This window comes from Pelophylax lessonae, assembly GCF_965119305.1.
Source record: "Pelophylax lessonae genome assembly, chromosome: 3".
NCBI classification, from domain to species: Eukaryota; Metazoa; Chordata; class Amphibia; order Anura; family Ranidae; genus Pelophylax; species Pelophylax lessonae.
Genome location: NC_138770.1, coordinates 256,945,598 through 256,964,378, shown reverse-complemented (window position 1 = coordinate 256,964,378; position 18,781 = coordinate 256,945,598). Strand labels below are relative to the sequence as shown.

At 39.6% G+C, this 18,781-nt stretch overlaps 1 protein-coding gene across 1 annotated transcript in view; it reads left to right on the top strand.

Annotated features, from left to right (window-relative positions):
- Positions 1–18,781, top strand: part of SI (sucrase-isomaltase) — a 331,665-nt gene that overhangs the window by 147,220 nt on the left and 165,664 nt on the right. Inside the window, exons 24-28 of the mRNA XM_082249620.1 lie at positions 295–456; positions 3,427–3,633; positions 6,803–6,957; positions 11,246–11,414; positions 13,244–13,340. Of these exons, the coding sequence (XP_082105746.1) occupies positions 295–456; positions 3,427–3,633; positions 6,803–6,957; positions 11,246–11,414; positions 13,244–13,340 (790 nt within the window). The remainder of the gene's footprint in view (positions 1–294; positions 457–3,426; positions 3,634–6,802; positions 6,958–11,245; positions 11,415–13,243; positions 13,341–18,781) is intronic.

Genomic DNA, 18,781 nt, shown 5'->3' with positions numbered 1-18,781 from the left:
AATAACCTTTTTTATTAATGTCCCACTACGATACATTGTAAATGTCCCAGGAAGCAATTGGCCAATCTCACATAATTGACTTTGATAAGAATCAGAGATAATGTTGCATATATTGTTGTTAGTATTATTATGATTATTATTATTATTATTATTATTTAATATTATTCCAGTTATCCTAGTATAAATTGTGGAATATTAGGCTAACTTAACAAGTACACTGCCTATGCTCTCTAATCATAAAAAAATAAATATTAGGTTTAAGGTTAGGAATTACTCTGCAATTTCTCTCTGTAGGTTCTACACATAACCGGTCTCCAACTGACACTGGGAGAATCATACACTGTGGAATGGGATCAGTTGGGTCCTGGAGGTACAACTGATTCAGAAAAGTTTGATTGCTACCCTGAATCTGGTGCTGATGCACAAAAATGTAATGACCGTGGCTGCATCTGGGAAGTATGTAATAATAAATATTATAATTGGTTATTACTAGTATTAAAGTGTGTGTGTTTAAACCCCCCCCTCCTAAAAATCTATTATATTGCAGTTCACCAGTCCTTAGATATGTTGGTTGCATTGGGATCCTTTTTCCCTAAATACACCTGGTGACCCTGTCAGTAACATACTTCTTGTCCTGTAATGACCATATTCACTCACTGCGCTGTATCTATGGAGGATCAATGTTGTCATCCTGGGCTGATCTCCTGATTTGGGCTGTGAACGCCTTCCCTTCTCCTGGCAAAAACAATAGGATTTTTTGTACTTGCTAAAAATGTTCTTAACCTGAAGAACAATAATGCAGTAAACTTATCAAAGACTTAGTAAGTTGCAATATATTATGTTTTTTAAACATGTGCAATTCGTTACATTACAAATCTAAATTTGGACTAAATACATCTGAATTTCCAGTTCACAATAATAATGAGTTTCAACAAATCTGAAATAAATTTCAACGAATCCAAAATAAATGATATTAAAAGCAATGAAATTGTTTGTATTCATCCATTTCTTTCGGATGACATGATGTGATAGCTTGGGCCTTTTGTTAATGTTTAAAGAATGCCAAATAACATAACGACATAACGAATGATCTAAATTGATTTGGATCCATTTGTTTTTAGTTCAGTAAGCATGGCTTGAATATTCTAATAAGATTCTTTTTGTTTTGGGGTTGAACTTGAGAGTTTATTTTGTATATGTGCGGCCCAACAAACAAAGCCAGTTGGGAAAAAAGGAAATGAATTCAACATAAACATAACGAATGAATATGTATTCATTCGGATTCATTTGTTTTATTCGGATGGAAGTGGCAGGGTAGTGAAAACTAAACATTTTGCAAGGAAGTGGAAATCAAAACATTTTGCAATAAATACTGTAAGGTATAAAAATGAAATAAAACGTTTCCTACTTATTGTGTTGGGTTGGAAAGAGGTGAATCCAGCAGAATCTCAGAATCATAACAAAACAAATGAATCCAACATTATTATTATTATTATTATTATTTAGGATTTCTATAGTGCCAGCAGTTTACGCAGTGCTTTACAATGTTAGAGGGATACAGTTAAAATACAATAAAATACAAGAGGATTAAGAGGGCCCTGCTCAGAAAAGCTTACAATCTAATAGGGTGGGGCAGGTGGTACAAGAGGTAATAACAGTAGGGAATGAGCTGATGGAAGATTAGTTGGAGGTGTGATAGGCTTCCCTGAAGAGATGAGTTTTCAGGGATCGCCTGAAAGCAGCTAGAATAAGAGATAGCCGTACAAGTTGAGGTAGAGCATTCCAGAGGATGGGGGAGGCCCTGGAAAAATCCTGGAGACGAGCATGAGAGGAGGAGACAAGGGAGCTTGAGAGTAGGAGGTCTTGAGAGGAGCGGAGAGGACGGTTTGGGTGATATTTGGAGACAAGATTGGTGATGTAGCTCGGGGCAGAGTTGTGAATGGCTTTGTATGTTATGGTTAGTATTTTGAATTGAATTCGCTGGGCAATCGGGAGCCAGTGTAGGGATTGGCAGAGAGGGGAGGCAGACACTGAGCGGTTGGTAAGGTGGATAAGCCTGGCAGCAGCATTCATGATAGACTGAAGAGGGTATATGAAGTGGTAGGCCTAAGAGAAGGGAGTTGCAGTAGTCGAGGCGATAAATAACAAGGGAGTGAACGAGTAGCTTGGTGGTTTCAGTTGTTAAAAAGGGGCAAATTTTTGAGATGGTGCGAAGGTGAAGTCTACAAGTTTTTGACAATGATTGGATTTGGGGCTGAAAGGACAGGTCAGAGTCTAGGATTACACCTAGTACCCTGGCATGAGGGGAGGGATTGATGGTTGCATAACTAGTTTTGATGAAAAAGTCATGGAGGGGGGCACGGGGGGGGGGGAAATTACCAGCTCAGTTTTAGAGAGATTTAGTTTGAGGAAGTGGTGCGACATCCATGTTGATATGTCAGTAAGTAAGTTAGCAATGCGAGAGGAGACTGAAGGAGTGAGGTGAGGAGTAGACAGAAAGATTTGAGTGTCATCGGCGTAGAGATGATATTGAAAACCGTGGGCGGTTATCAAGTGACCAAGGGAGGCGGTGTAGATAGAGAAGAGGAGAGGTCCAAGAACAGAGCCTTGGGGAACAGAAAGGGACAATGGGGAGGAGGAGGAGGTAGAGTTGTGGGTAACACTGAAGGAGCGCTGCGATAGGTAGGAGGAGAACCAAGATAGAGCAGAATCTTGGAGGCCAAGGGAACAGAGTTTATTAAGAAGGAGCGGGTGGTCAACAGTGTCAAAGGCCGCAGAGAGGTCAAGTAGTAAGAGTATGGAGTAGTGGCCATTGGTTTTGGCAGTTAGTAGATCATTGGTGAGTTCATTCATTTTGTTCCATTTGTTATTTGTTGTGCCACAAGGTCCATCAAATATTTTGCTGTGATAGAAAAATAGGTTTACTTACACATAGCTTAGTGATCTGTCAGCTTTGTTTGCCTGTGTTCAGATTTCTTGAAGGTGGAAGCATAAACTCACATCTCTGAATTGGAATTGCTACATGCGTTTCAAGAGAGATTTTCTTTAACTAGTTTGTAGTTGATTGTAAATGACAAACGAGTGCTCTCTTAACTTGAAAATGACACACATGGTATCTACAGTATACAATCCATCTGGTTCCCTGCCTCTAATGCATTGCGCCCACAAAGTGAGCTTAGTCTTCGAGTATACTAGTAAAAACATTTAAGGTTCAGATAGACATGTAAGACCAAGATAACCAAGAGGTTTCCATATTGGTGCTTTTGCTCTTGATGAACATAATTTGATGTTTATTGATTCTTTTGGAAAAGGCAGCATTAATATTTGCGGATTTCCCTGTTTACACATTCACATGCAATTACAGACAATAAAAAAGAAACCGTGTGTTTCTTGCCATTCACTATATGAAATACTTCTCTGTTTCAGGAGTCTACTGGTACTGGCATACCATGGTGTTATTATCCAGAAGATTATGGCTACACTGTTGACAATGAGCAGACTACCTCAGATGGTATTATTGTGGACTTGTCCTTGCCTCCCAGAGCTGTGCAACGTCACAGGGCGATTTCTACACCAATTAATAGGCTACGTCTTCAAGTAACATACCATAAAAATGATATGTTGCAGTTTAAGGTAAGTGTACTTTTTAACTGTTTACATTAGGAAACATTATGATACTACCATGTAGGGATACATTTTTAGTCATGTGTTCTTCACATCATTTCTTTCTACCCTTTATGACCACAGATCTTTATGGTTCCACATTTTTGGATGTCCTAAAAAAGAAAAGTAGATCTAAAGCCAATCTCTAAACTTGCATATTAACTTAGGAAACATTATGATACTACTATGTAGGGACACATTTTTAGCCATGTGTTCTCCACATAATTTTGTCTACCCTTTTTGACCACAGATCTTTGTGGTTCCATATTTGGATGTCCTAAAAAAGAAAAGTAGATATAAACACAATATCTAAACTTTCAAATCGACTTTATCATGTTAAAAGTATGTAAAAAGTTGCATTCAGATTTTTTAAACAAGTCTTGAAATAGTCTTTATTAAAACAATAAACAAAACAAAACAAAACAAAAAAAAAAAAAACAGAAATCTTGCTATGAAGGTAATTTCTTTTAGATATTTTCTATTATGGAGTGACAGCCATCTCCTAATTGTGCTCCTGCATTGTTGCCCTGTTACTTGTTACTATAAGGTCCAAAGTATTAAAGTGCATGTAGACAGGGGAGTGTCTAAAGGAGGATGGAGGAGATTAACAGTACTGAGTTCTAGGACAGGATGCAAAAAAGGTCAAAAATACATGTTTGCAATACAGTGCTTAGCAAACTATCATTCAGTTAAGGTTTAGCCCTACTTTATTGCACATTAAGTGGTTGGCCTTTTACATTTTTTAGGCAAACCTCATTGTATTTACAGCAAACCTTTTAATAGATATAAGGGAGCTACCACTGATAATTTTGTTTTATTTTTTCGGTGCAAGCATCAGTTATTATACTTAAGTTTTCTCTACTACTGGCTAGGTCACTGATATGAAATAATCACGAAGCATGCAGTTAATGAAATGGTGGGACACCAGATTTATACATACTTGTTCTGCATCAGTGAGTCACATGGAAGAGAGGGAAGGATATCTAAGCATAAAAACACAAATTTAATATAACTGCTTATCGCTGTATTCCTTTGAATTTTTCAGACTTTAGCGCTTTATTTTTACCTCATATTCCTGCAAATAATACTTCTTGTTCCTGGCTGTAAAGGACTGCACATCAAACATGTCTGGTTTTGTTTTTTTCCATTATGTTAAGGATGATAATATTAGTAGTCTGCAGAACAAAAATGTTATTGTTTTGCTTTCTAATTAGTCCACAGAAATTAACACTATGATAATGACACTGAATTTCTAGCAAGATCAACGGACATTTTTTGCACTTGCTGGAAATGTTTTTAGCTTGACAAAAAGGAAACTAATGTAGCCATCACACCTGCAGACTATACCAAAGTAACATCGGATTATCCTTTACCAAAAAGATAACAATCATGCTTTCTTTATTTGTTTTTTACAAGTTCATTCTAGGCTGCTGAGAGATTATTTCAGATTGGATTCAATGGATTACTGCATACAGCTGTTCTTTGCGCAATATTATAAAATGATCCCACTATGTAACTATATAACTATACACTGCTCAAAACAATTAAAGGAATACTTTGAAAACACATCAGATCTCAATGGGGAAAAAATATCATGGCTGGCTATATATACTGATATGGACTGGGTAATGTGTTAGGAACAAAGGATGCCACATCGTTTGATGGAAATTAAAATTATCAACCTACAGAGGGCTGAATCCAAAGACAAACCCACAAATTAAAGTGAAAAAAAAATGATGCAGCAGGCCAGTCCATTTTGCTAAAATTTAATTAAAACAAGAGTATGCAGCGCTTGGTGGAAAACACAAAAAAATGAGCAATCTATATTAGATACATAGTGTCACAATGTATCAATGTACACTAGAAAAACAGTGAAAGAAGAGTCCGTGGAGAGGAAAAACTTCCAACAGGAAGCTCAGGTGGTGTGTTGAATAGATGTGACCTTCACCAAAACACCCAAAGTAATAGCCTCTTACCAGACTTATATGATCCCCATGACAGAGATCATATAGCGCTTGCAACAAGGGCTCCTCACACTCCACAGCACTCCTCGATTCTTGTACATGTAAAGGATCACCTCCAGCAAAGAACTGCCTTAGTACCATCAAACAATATCCTCTCGTGGGGACATATAGTCATGTCACATGTAGGAAAAAGAGACCTCGCATGGTGTAATACGTTCAAGATATTACTTTAATAAGAAGTAGATTTTACACTCACATGTGAATCACGACATATAGGCATCAAGTTATGGTCTTGCTGGGATCTCCAGATGAAATGTGCGGTAGCTGCAGCCCGGTCTCCTGAGTGAAGTAACAGGACACTAAAGGGTGTGCATAAAGCAGACGATCACCGGTCCCCTACCGGTTTCATCAAAGTATGACATCATCAGACATCATCAAAGTATGACAAATTTAATTGCAGCAACTCAAAATGGCACTCAGTAGTTTGTATGCCCCCCACGTGCTTGTATGCATGCCTAACAACATTGGGGCATGCTCCCAATGAGACAGCGGATGGTGTCCTGGGGTATTGCCTCCCAGATCTTGACCAGGGCATCACTGAGCTCCTGAACAGACTGAGGTGCAACCTGGTGGCATTGGATGGACCAAAACATAATGTCCCAGAGGTGTTCTATTGTATTCAGGCAAGGGAGCATGGGGGGCCATTCAATGGTTTTAAATGGTATAAATTGCTAGAGTTGAACTGCCTGTTTAAACTCTATAGGGTTCAGGTATTGCCTCATGCTACCAGTAGTGACACTGACCCTAGCCAAATGCAAAACTAGTAAAAAACCTTCAGAAAAGATGAGTAGGGAAAAAAAAATGGCAGTGGCCTCCACCTGTAAAACCATTACAGTTTTGGAGGTCATCTCATTGTTGCCCATCTAGTGCACCTGTTGTTAATTTCATTAACATAAAAGAAGGCTAAAAATGATCAAAAACTCCCTCTGCTACCTAACTGACCAGATCAATATCCCAGGAGTTTAATTGACTTGATGCTATACTCTGATTAAAAAGGGTTTCTTTAATTTTTTTGAGCAGTGTATTTAATGCCTCTGAATTGGAAAGATATTTCAAATTGATGTCAGGGTATACGTTATTAAATTTAACATTGCTATCCTATCAACTTTTCATAGATCTTTGATCTCAATAACAAACGATATGAAGTTCCAGTACCACTGAATCTACCTGGCAGTCCAAGTAGTACAGATCAGCGAATGTATGAGGTGGTTGTGGTTAAAGAGAAAAGATTTGGACTTCGCATTATAAGGAAGAGCAATGGTGCTGTCATGTAAGTAAACTAAATGACATGCTGACAAGAACTTTAGAAAAACTTTATGTCTTCAGTATACGATTAGCATACTTGCCTGGTCACATAAGTGCTGGACTCATTTCAATCCTGGGCCTGAAGGTGTTCTTCAGGGCCACTAGTGTTGTGAATGTTGTGCTGTTAAGCCCCAAGGTGCAACTTATGGGGAATCTAGTGGTGATAGCCAACCAGCAGAAAATCAGGAAAAGTACAGATCTGAAGATGAAAACATATAAAGGAAAAGGGTTCAGGCAAATAATAGACATATATGTGGTCAAACATCCAAAGAGGCAAAGAAGACAGAAGGCTGGATCCAAATGTAGGCAAAGGATAAATATCCAGAGCAATCCAAACACTATATAGTCAGGCATATGTGGAGGTACAGTTTCTTTAATTGAAAATTAATGAGGGACAGGTGTGCAGGCTACAGTGACAGTGTTTCAGTGCCAGGAACTCTCAATAGATGGCGATGGAGAGCAACTCCAACAACTCAAAATATATTACACACTGTAGCCATATACTATCTGCAACCAAAGGACAGCCATGAGCAGATCATTATGTTATAAAATGATAGGAAGAAATGTTAGTTATTAACCAGCAAGTTCAAATGATCTTCTAAGATATGAGAAAAAAAAAAACATAAATAGAATTTATGATGGGTTTTACGTTTTAATCACTGGCTTTTGTAGGCAAAATCAGGGTAACATGGACCTGTTTTTGACACTTATTTAATACACTTTTGGAGTTTACTAGTTAGAATATTTACAATTTTACTGAAATAAAAGTGTTTTCTTAAGTAAATTAATTAAGCTACTATTTTTTGAAGAGGTACAGTATTTTAGGGAACCATTAGTAAGCTAGAGGGAATATTTCCAAGCATTTCCTAAGAAGCTCATTTGTGCTTTGAAATCAATTGATTCCTCTGCAAAATGTCAGGCTCTCTCTTTCACTCAAATTCAGAACAAAAAGAAATTAGACTTCCATCCAGGGGGATTATTGCTTGTATCATCTGTCCTTTGAGTCTGAAATGTTTGAGACACTCGGATTAGAGATGTTGATAGAAATGCTTAGAGCTGATATACTTTACGAAATAGTCTTTTTAGCACCGTCTAAACAGCTGAATCATACACATGTTATAAACAATATTTACTTCTGATGCATTAAATGCCAGTAAGATAGTACAGGATTTGTTTCTAGCTAATCTGTTATCTATCAGTGATGTCTTGTCATTTTTTTTTTCAAATTAGGGTAAATGCACAGTGTTTTGTATATATTCCTATTTTTTTTAAGGATTAATAAAATATATCTAGACTTGTAATTAGAGAGAGAGATAATATGCAAGCAAAAAAAAAAAGCAAAAATGTTTACTGTATTTTCCCTTAAAGCGGTAGTATACAAAAAAAAAAAAAACATGCAAGACAAAGGCATAATGAGCTAGTAGGCATCGCATACTAGCTCATTATGAAATACTTACCTTAGAACGAAGCCCTGATGCGGACCCCCAGACACTGCTGTGGGAGCTGACATGATCCCTCGGCATCTCTTCCGGGTTCGGCGGCTCCGGCGCTGTGAGTGGCCGGAGCCGCCATGAAGTCATTTTCTGGCACTTCCCGGAAAAGGAACTCTGAAGGTCTTCCGGACCTTCAGAGCGCATGCACCACTCGCGTCAGCGGCTGCATGCAGTGCAAATTTCTCCTAAACCGTGCAGGTTTAGGAGATATTAATTGTACCTACAGGTAATCCTTATTATAGGCTTACCTGTAGTTAAAAGTTTCAAAAAGCGGTATACTACTGCTTTAAGAAAACCATAATGCTTTATGACACCTGTGTCATTGGTGCCCCCTACTTTAAAAGTTATTTTCATAAATACAAAATCCTTTATTAACGATTTAAAAAAAAAAAAAAAGTAAACACTAGACCAAAAGCTTAATTTAATATTCAAAATGCAAGAATGTGGCATTTTGCCATTTTGTATTCTTGGAAAATAATTTATAATTAATATAGAATAGTCCAGAATTCTAAGCAGTGGCTCATTTTTTTTTTTTTTGTTTACAAACTTTTTTTAAATGAAAATTGGTGTTACAAGAAAAACAGCACATTTGTACACTATAATGAAAAGGGTATTTCTAAAAATACATCTAGAAACAAATAATAGAGGAATAATAATTGTGTTAATAAAACATAAGCACAGAAGGCGAGACAATGCTATGAAATAAATAAAGAATGCAAAATGTCCATATAGAGAGCTGCTGTAGGAGTGAACAGTGAATGACTGATCATTTAAGAGCAGTTAATTAGGGTTTAGCTAATGTTCAGTAAGGTGAAGGACATAAGAATGTTCAAACCAGGGATCTCATTTAGTGTTAAAAAAAGGCATAGAACTGTATAGGGTATGAAATATTTTTTCCAATACGACAAATTGAGTCTACTATCTGTTTCAAATGTGTTATGGGAACTAAGGAAGATATCCAATAGCTAGCTCTAAGCCTGTGTATGGAAACACAAATAGTATAGATAAGTTGCATACGAGGGATAGAAATCTCTGGAATAGGAGCAAAAAGTAAACAACTGGCTAAGGTAAGGTGATAGGATTACCAGTTACAGCTGTAGAAAAAGCTTCCAGTTTACACCAAATATGTGATATCTTCTCACAATCTCAAAAAATATGGGGGAAGGAGCCTGGGAAATGACGCCCTCTGAAAACAGGCAGGAGAGACTAATGAAAAAATAGAATGCAGTTTGGTAAGTGTAAAATACCATCATTGAACAGTAAGCGATCTAGAGCATTTACAATGCAATCTCCCCAGTCATCTGAAGACAGAGATACACTATACAGTCAAAAGTATTGGGGTGCGTTTACACACATGAACTTTAATGGCATCCAAGTCTTAGTCTGTAGGGTTCAATATTGAGTTGGCCCACCTTTTGCAGCTATTACAGCTTCAACTCTTTTTTTAGGAGCATTTAAAAGCACAAAAGATATAGCATTTACAAACTATAGGATAGATTTTTGGACTTTTTATTTATTCTTTTTATTAGTAATGGTGGTGATCAGTGATTTTTAGCAGGACTGCGACATTGCGGCGGACAGATCGGACCCCTAACTGACATTTCTGACACTTTTTGGAGACCAGTGACTCTATTACAGTAATCAGTGCTAAATAATATGCATTGTTACTGTATAAATGACACTGGCAGGGAAGGGGTTAACCATGGGGGTGATCAAAGGGGTTAATGTATGCCTAACTGTGCTAACTCACTGTGGGGGGGGGGGTTCTGTGACAGGCACAGGGAGATCGGGGTTTCAGCTAACTCCTGAGCTCTCTTTGCCTGTGTGACAGAAGACTCGCCTGCTTGGTTTACATAAGCAGGCGGTTCTTCTGTCAGTTTCTCTGATGATCGCGTGAGGCCGGCGGCAATTCCAGCCAATCCTCCCATGGCCCGCCTCCTGCTGTGTCTATACAGCGTGGCTTCGGCGACACACCTATGCTGCCAAAACTGGGTGCACAAAATCACATAGATCTACGTGATTTCGCGCAGCCGAGCCGCTCTGCTGCAGTATATTTGCGTGGGGCGGTCAGCAAGGGGTTAATGCCAGCTCTTTTGTTTATATTCTGCTGTTAGTGGGGAATCCTGCTGACAGCAGGGATGACTCCTTGTTGATAGGAAGGGGGCGGGTGCGGGATCCTTAACAACGCATGACTCATCCCTGCTGCTGACAGTAGGAATGAATCACTGTTAGGATGCTGGTGGGTGTTTGCTTCTTAACAATGGATGACCCATCCCTGCCCCTGCTGTTGACAGCTAGGATGAGTTGCAGTAGTAAAAACTCACAAAAATCGCATCTCAGTAAAACAGCCCCTTGAAATCGCACTGGGAACTGGATTAAAATTGCACTGCATCAACGTGAACCTAGGCTTACTGAACTTGTTGCTCCACATAATTTTATGTAGAAATGATAAAACCTAGGCATTCACAGAGAATTTTCCTATATACTTTGAAAAATGGAGAGCCATCTGAAACACTCTTGTAACTTGCAGAGGGAACCAAAAATAAAAACAAACTTTTTGTTGGGAATGTTGATTAAGGCAGAGCTGTAATAGGAAATTTGCCCTTCAATACAAAGGAAGGCAGACATCGTAGGCGGACTTTCATTCCATAGTTATATTTTGGGTCTTCAAATAATTTTGTTCTTGTTTAGTAGGAGCATTGAAATCTATATGCCTATGATATGTAACATATAGTGTAATATTCATATTGTGTTCACCAGCTGGGACTCTGATTTGCCTGGAATGACCTTTGAAGATCAGTTTATTCAGATTTCTACACGACTTCCCTCTGATTATGTCTTTGGACTTGGAGAAACAGAACATAAAACATTCCGCCAAGAAATGAAGCGGAGACCTATTGGTCTTTTTGCTAAAGATCAGCCTCCCGGAGTAAGTGGATATATTGTGTTGAACGCTCAATACAGCAGTGTATAACTTTACATTTTAGTGATGGGGAGGAAATAAAGAAACAGATGTAAACATATTAGTGTAAAATGTTTTATCTGTGTCCTTTGATTTTTTTTTATACTGTATTGTTTTTAGCATATAAATACATATTCTCCATTATGCCAATCATAAGGTAAAGGCAAAATCTAGTTTTGTGTACAAGTGGTGTTTAATTTATCCTTGCTACAGAAATTATTTTGGAAATAAATGATGAATAGGAAAACTGCTACCACCAGGGAATCCTGCACGCTTCACTCTGTGTTACATCCCAACCCCAACAGTCTTATTAAGTTTACTGCAATACAAATTCCATAGAAGATGAACCCACACAGTACAATTAGAAAACTGGTTGGTTTATTTATTAGCACATAATACAGTCATGTAGAATACTTAAGATATTCTGGATTACTTTTTTAAAGTTTGTGATATAGTGGGAAAGGGTTTTGCCTTCTCTCAAGTTTTTATTGCTGTCGATGTCCTTTTTGGGAGGATATATATCCTGCCATCTGGAAAGAAAGAGGACATGCAACATTTTGTCCCCAGAACAAAAGGTAAGGGGAGATGTTTTTATAGGTCCATCGGTTCTGGGGACAGCCGTCGAAGAGAGAAATTCCCCTCATTTTAGGACTGCAAATAAATGAAAATTTCTCCAACTGTACACTGACATTGAAAAATTAACTGGCAGGGGTTTGAACCCTTTGCTACTCTATTAAAAAATATAAAAAAAATGTTCGCTATACATACAATCTAAGGAATTCTGGATAACTGTACTCTGTGCTACTACATAGACCTGCGGGTTATTTAACCAAACAGTATAGATTCATTTTCTGTGGGCTTTAATGTCAATCAGCTGCTATCTCCAAAGCACCCAATGGCAATATAGAGAGGAAGATGCCCCATAGTTTAACTTCAGGCTCATATGATTGGCGCACAACTTTTCCAGACACTTTAATCTTATTATAACACTGGCACTGATTCACTTGATTATGAAGGACATCATCCATTTAACCCTCAGGAAGTAGGAAGTGACTAGAATGGTAAGGTTTTAGCTAACCGTCAGCAGGTAAAACTCTGCAATGAAAATCCTTGTAATGTATTTAAAAAACATGGAGATTATATTTTTCCTAACAAAAGTGGAGATAAACTTACAGCACCACATTTAAACTATGTCACCAAATGTTATTTTTTTTGCATTGTATTCCCAGTGAAATATGGGAGAGTGAAAATGCAATTCACATTGATGGGGCAGCAAAAGCAGATTTTATATAAAATGCACTATTAGTAATACATGATTTCTTGGTATTTTATAGATGTACCTGGGCTGACAACATTGTTACCCAATCATTGGAAGGTGTAATTATATACATTTTTTTTTAACTTGAATTTTTTTTTAAAGATAGTGTGACAATACATGCAGAAAGGGTAATTATATACATTTTTATCTCATTGAGTTTTTTATCCCTGTAATCAATAAAGTTGTGTATTTTATTAGCTAAAACTGCAAGGGTGTTTTCATTACCTACTCTTTTCGGTATGTTCTTTACAGGTGATATCTGTTTTTGATTAATTTGTTTTGGTATACACACCCTCACCCTATTAGTAGTGAGACAGTGAGCACTGAGAATTAGCAACTCCATTTACCCTTGTGGTGTTGTGATATTTTATTTTAAAGATGTACTGTATACAAGCTTGAAAAGCAAAAGATTTTGGGTATGTTTAAAAGTAAATATGCAAACAATTAACAAATATATTTAATTTTACTCTTTCTCCAGGATCATCTAAACTCCTATGGTGTTCAACCATTTTATATGGGGCTTGATAACACAGGAAATGCCCATGGTGTTTTTCTTTTGAACAGCAATGCTATGGGTAAGTCTGCTTATATAGGAGATATGCCAAAAAAAAAAAGTGCTTGTTTTTTCCCTACAACAATTACATTGAAGCAAACTGACACCAATGATTAAGTGAAAACATGGAACAAATTAAACTTAAGCTGCAGCAATTTAGAAGATTGATCTATTTCAAGCACTCACACATCAGTTTGGGAAAGTATCATTCCCATGATTTTGAGAGGTGTGTTAAACTGTGCGCATGGACAAGTGTATTGTAAAACATATGGATGGACCATATAATAGAGAACCTGAGATAATATTATTACATGAAATGGCAATTTAATGTGGACCTTTCAACTAAATAGCATGGTCTGTTTGCTTAGTGTACCCCTCCCACACACACACACACACACACACTTTACTACGATAGTAAAAGTAAACTTCAGCACAAAGCTTGTGGATATACCTTTCCCCTTTCTTCTGACCTTTTTTACATAGACGAGATTGACATCACTGATCAGATCTTGAATGTTGAGTAGCCTAAATAACATGAAAGATGATTCTGCAGTGTTGCATGTCTTCTTGTGAGATTTGGAGTTCTTGGTATTCCCTGCAATCTTGCGAGCTGGTTAGTGATGTCATCCGTTGAACTAGGGAAAGATAACTTTATTATCTAACCTTTTCTCCCTATAGTTTTTTATTTTATTTTTTTTATTTTAAATTGAATGCAGCATCTTAGCAAGGAGGAGGGAAACATGCTGGTGAAGTTTGCTTGGGTTGCAAGGTCTGCATTTAGTCCTAAAATTCATAGAAATGAGGTGGTCTACATGAAAAAGGTTTTAGTTTTTCATTCAAACATAGCAATAATGTACCAGAACACCCACTACCTAAAATTATAGTTGTTATTCTCATCCCTCTCTTTCATACTGCATCTTAGACCCACACAAAGTTTCCAAGCAAAGTCAGTTTTCCAACTTTACCATTTTCATTGTTTCCTGCACAGCTTTACATACATAATGACTTATTAAACCCATTGCTCACAGCTGCACTTTAGATTTTTTTTAGAAAGCTGGAATTATGCTTTAAGTGTCTGAGTCTACAATAGCATAATCTAAACAAAACTGAAAAAAAAATCTATATATACTATATTATCAAAAGTATTGGGACACCTGCCTTTACAAGCACTTGAACTTTAATAGCATCCCAGTCTTGGTCCGTAGGGTTCAATATTGAGTTAGCCCACCCTTTGCAGCAATAACAGCTTTTACTCTTCTGGGAAGGCTGTCCACAATGTTTAGGAGTGTGTCTATGGGAATGTTTGACCATTCTTCCAGAAGCGTATTTCTGAGGTCAGGTACTGATGTGGGCGAGAAGGCCTGGCTCGCAGTCTCCGCCCTAATTTATCCCAAAGGTTTTCTATCGGGTTGAGGTCTTGTGCAGGTGAGTCAAGTTCCCCCACCCCAAACCCTCTCATCTATGTCTTTATGAACCTTGCTTTTTGCACTGATCCAAATCATTTAGTGGAGGGGGGATTATGATGTGGGGTTGTTTTTTAAGGGTTGGGCTTGGCCCCTGAGTTCCAGTGAAGGGAACTCCTAAGGTTTCAGCATATCAAAACATTTTCGACAATTTCATGCTTCCAACTTTGTGGTAACAATTTGGGGATGGCCCCTCCTTGATCCAACATGACTGCGCACTAGTGCACAAATCAAGGTTCATAAAGACATGGATGAGTGAGTATTTTTGGAGGAGGAACTTGACTGGCCTGCACTAAGTCCTGACCTCAACCCGATAGAACATCTTTGGGATCAATTAGAGCGGAGACTGCGAGCCCTGACCTCAGAAATGCGCTTTTGTAAGAATGGTCAAACATTCCCATAGACACACGTCTAACCCTTGTGGACAGCCTTTCCAGAAGAGTTGAAGCTGTTATAGCTGCAAAGGGTGGGCCAACTCAATAATAAACAATGTAAAGTAGGGAGTGTACAGCTTTTAAAACAGTGTATATTTGCTGTCCGCTCAAAATAACTCAACACACAGCCATTAATGTCTAAACCGCTGGCAAAAAGTGAGTACACCCCTAAGTGAAAATGTCCAAATTGGGCCCAAAGTGTCAATATTTGTCTGGCCACCATTGTTTTCAAGCACTACCTTACCCTCTTGGGCATGGAGTTCACCAGAGCTTCACAGGTTTTCACTGGAGTTCACTTCCACTCCTCCATGATGACATCACGGAGCTGGTGTATGTTAGAGACCTTGCGCTCCTCCACCTTCCGTTTGAGGATGCCCCACAGAGACATGCTTGGCCAGTCTATTACCTCTACCCTCAGCTTCTTTAGCAAGGCAGTGGTCATCTTGGAGGTGTGTTTGGGGTCGTTATCATGTTGGAATACTGCAAAGGCCCAGTCTCCAAAGGGAGGGGATAATGTTTTGCTTTAGTATTTCAAAGTACATGTTGACATTCATGGTGCCCTCAATGAACTGTAGCTCCCCAGTGCTGGCAGCACTCATGCAGCCCCAGACCATGCTTGACTGTAGGCAAGACACACTTGTCTTTTGTACTCTTCATCTGGTTGCTACCCCACACGCTTGACACCATCTGAACCAAATAAGTTTATCTTGGTCTCATCAGACCACAGGACATGGTTCCAGTAATCCATGTCCTTAGTCTTCTTGTCTTCAGCAAACTGTTTGTGGGCTTGATAGCCATACAGACTAATTTGACGCAGTTTGCGGCGTATGGTCTGAGCACTGACAGGCTGACCCCCCACCCCTTAAACCTCTGCAGCAATGCTGGCAGCACTCATACGTCTCTTTCCCAAAGACAACCTCTGGATATGATGCTGATAGCACGCACTCAACTTCTTTGATCGACCATGACGAGGCCTGTTCTGAGTGGAACCTGTCCTGTTAAACCTCTGTATGTTGGCCACCATGCTGCAGCTCACTTTCAGGGTCTTGGCAATCTTCTTATAGCCTAGGCCATCTTTATGTAGAGCAACAATTCTTTTTTTCAGATCCTCAGAGAGTTCTTTGCCATGAGGTGCCATGTTGAATTTCCAGTGATTAGTATGAGAGAGTGAGAGCGGTAACAACAAATTTTTTTTACTTTCAATAGATTTTTATTGAAATTGAAGTACAAAGAAAAACAAACATACAATTAACCAATTCAGATTATAACAGTAACAGTGAGTAGCCGTATCAAAGCATGAGGAAGGAAAAAGCATGCACATGCAGCCCAAAAAACAAGGACGTTACGCGCGCAAATGGAATAACATTACAAGAGAACAGATTGCATAGTATATTCAAAAGTCATATAGGAATGCAGTCGGAAAAACTATTCATGAAAAACCAAAAGGAAACTAGTCTGTGTGCTCAACCTCAGCCAGGTACTGGGGAGAAGTACGGGCTTTGTACCCATGGTTGCCATTCAGCATGAAATTTAGGGCCTCGGGATTTAGAGTATGCATATGCCTTTTCCAGCGAGCACTGCAGGTTCACCTGGCGAGTGACTTCCATGTGTGGAGGTGCAGTGGGCTGTTTCCAGTACCGTGCTATGACCGTCTTGGCCGCTACCAATATGTGTACAGAGACCATCCTTAGGGGGGGTGGAAACGAGTCTAAGCCTAACAGGAGCAGGGCCAGGGCAGGGTCAGGTTTCCTGAGAATACCAGTCGTGGTGGATAGGATCTCAAACACCTTTCTCCAAAAACTAGATAGGCCCTTGCAGGACCAAAAGACGTGTAGCAGTGACCCTATTTGATCACAATTGCGCCAGCATGTAGGGCTATGGGAGTCAAAGATCTTCGAGAGTCTATATGGGGTCAGATACCATCGGGTAAGGAGTTTTTGGGCTTGTTCCCAATGGTTCACACATTGGGTGAATTTATAAGAGCTACAAATGGCAATTTTCCGCTGGGACTCGGAGAAAGATGTTTGTAGTTCCCTCTCCCACGCCAACATGTGGGGTGATTTAGAAAAGGCTTGTTTGTCACCAAGGGTGTGGTAGAACAGCGAGATACCTTTTACCGAGGAAGAAGGGGACGTGAGGAAGTTCCACACTGATAGGGGAAGCTTGATTTGCGGAGGGGGATGTTTGCGCACGAGACTTGCTATGCTGTTGTACGAGTACAACGTATGTGGGGATAAGCCAAATTCCGAGCGTAAGGCCTCAAACGATTTAAGGGAGTTGGACTGGAGAAGCTGGTGCACTGTTTTTATCCCTGCTGCTTGAAAGTTTGCGAGGTTTGTGTAAGGAAGTAGCGTACGTATCGTGGATATTGGGAGCTGGACGGATATGGTCTGGGACATAGCAGGAAGCTGTTTAAGAAGGGATCTCCACGCCGCCAGTGTGGCTTGAGTGGGCAAGGGCAGACATTGGATATCTAGCGGTTTCCACATGTCAGCGAGTAACAGGTCGGAGAGGGTAGTTGTTTTGGAAAGGGTAGACTCAACAGAGACCCATGGTGTAGTAGGGTGGTCTGCAAACCAGTGGCGCAGAGATGCAAGGTGGGAGGCAGTGCAGTAATCAAGTATGTCAGGGAGCCCTAGGCCACCTACCGATTTGTGTTTGATCATGTGGGAACGTGCGCATCTAGCCCTCTTCTTCTGCCATATAAACGCATGCAACATTTTGGAAAAGGGAAGAATGATCTTTTTAGGGAAGGGGACAGGAAGAGTGCGGAACAGGTATAGGAGCTTAGGCAGGCAGACCATCTTGAATGCGGCTATGCGCCCCATCCAAGACAGTTCGACCGATTTGAGCTTAGCAATATCTGAAGTAAGCGATTTCATGAGGGTGGAAGCATTCACAGTGACCATGTTAGACGTGGGGAAGGTCAAATCAATACCCAAGTAATGCAGGGGGTGAGTGGTCCACGTGTAAGGTAATGTGTCCTGTAAGTGAGAGCGTGCAGTAGGATGCACTCCCATGTTTAGTATCACTGACTTGCTAAAGTTAACCTTGTAGTAAGAAACGTTACTGAAGGATTGGAGGATGTACTCTAGCGGAGGGGTTTGAATACAGAGCAAGGATGGCGGATAAGATAGGGCCCGAAAAACCAAATTTCTGTAGAACGGCATGCATGTACCCCCAATGAACGCGGTCGAACGCCTTCTCCGCATCTATAGACAGTAGCAGAGAAGGCGTTCGAGCGCGCTCCGCATGATGCATCAAGTTAATCACGCGTCTTGTAGCGTCCGGGGCCTGCCGACCCTGGACAAAACCCATCTGATCCGCCCCTACCAAAGTGGGGAGGATTGTGGCCATGCGGTTCGCTATGATTTTAGCATAGATTTTAATATCTGTGTTGAATAGGGATATAGGCCTAAAGTTTGCCGGTGTATTGGGTGTTTTCCCTGGTTTGGGTAGAGTAGTAATGTTTGCCTGAAGCATTTCAGATGGCAGGGAACCCATGGTTATAGCTTGTGCGAAAATGGATAGCATGTGAGGGGAAAGGATATCTTGCATAACCGCAT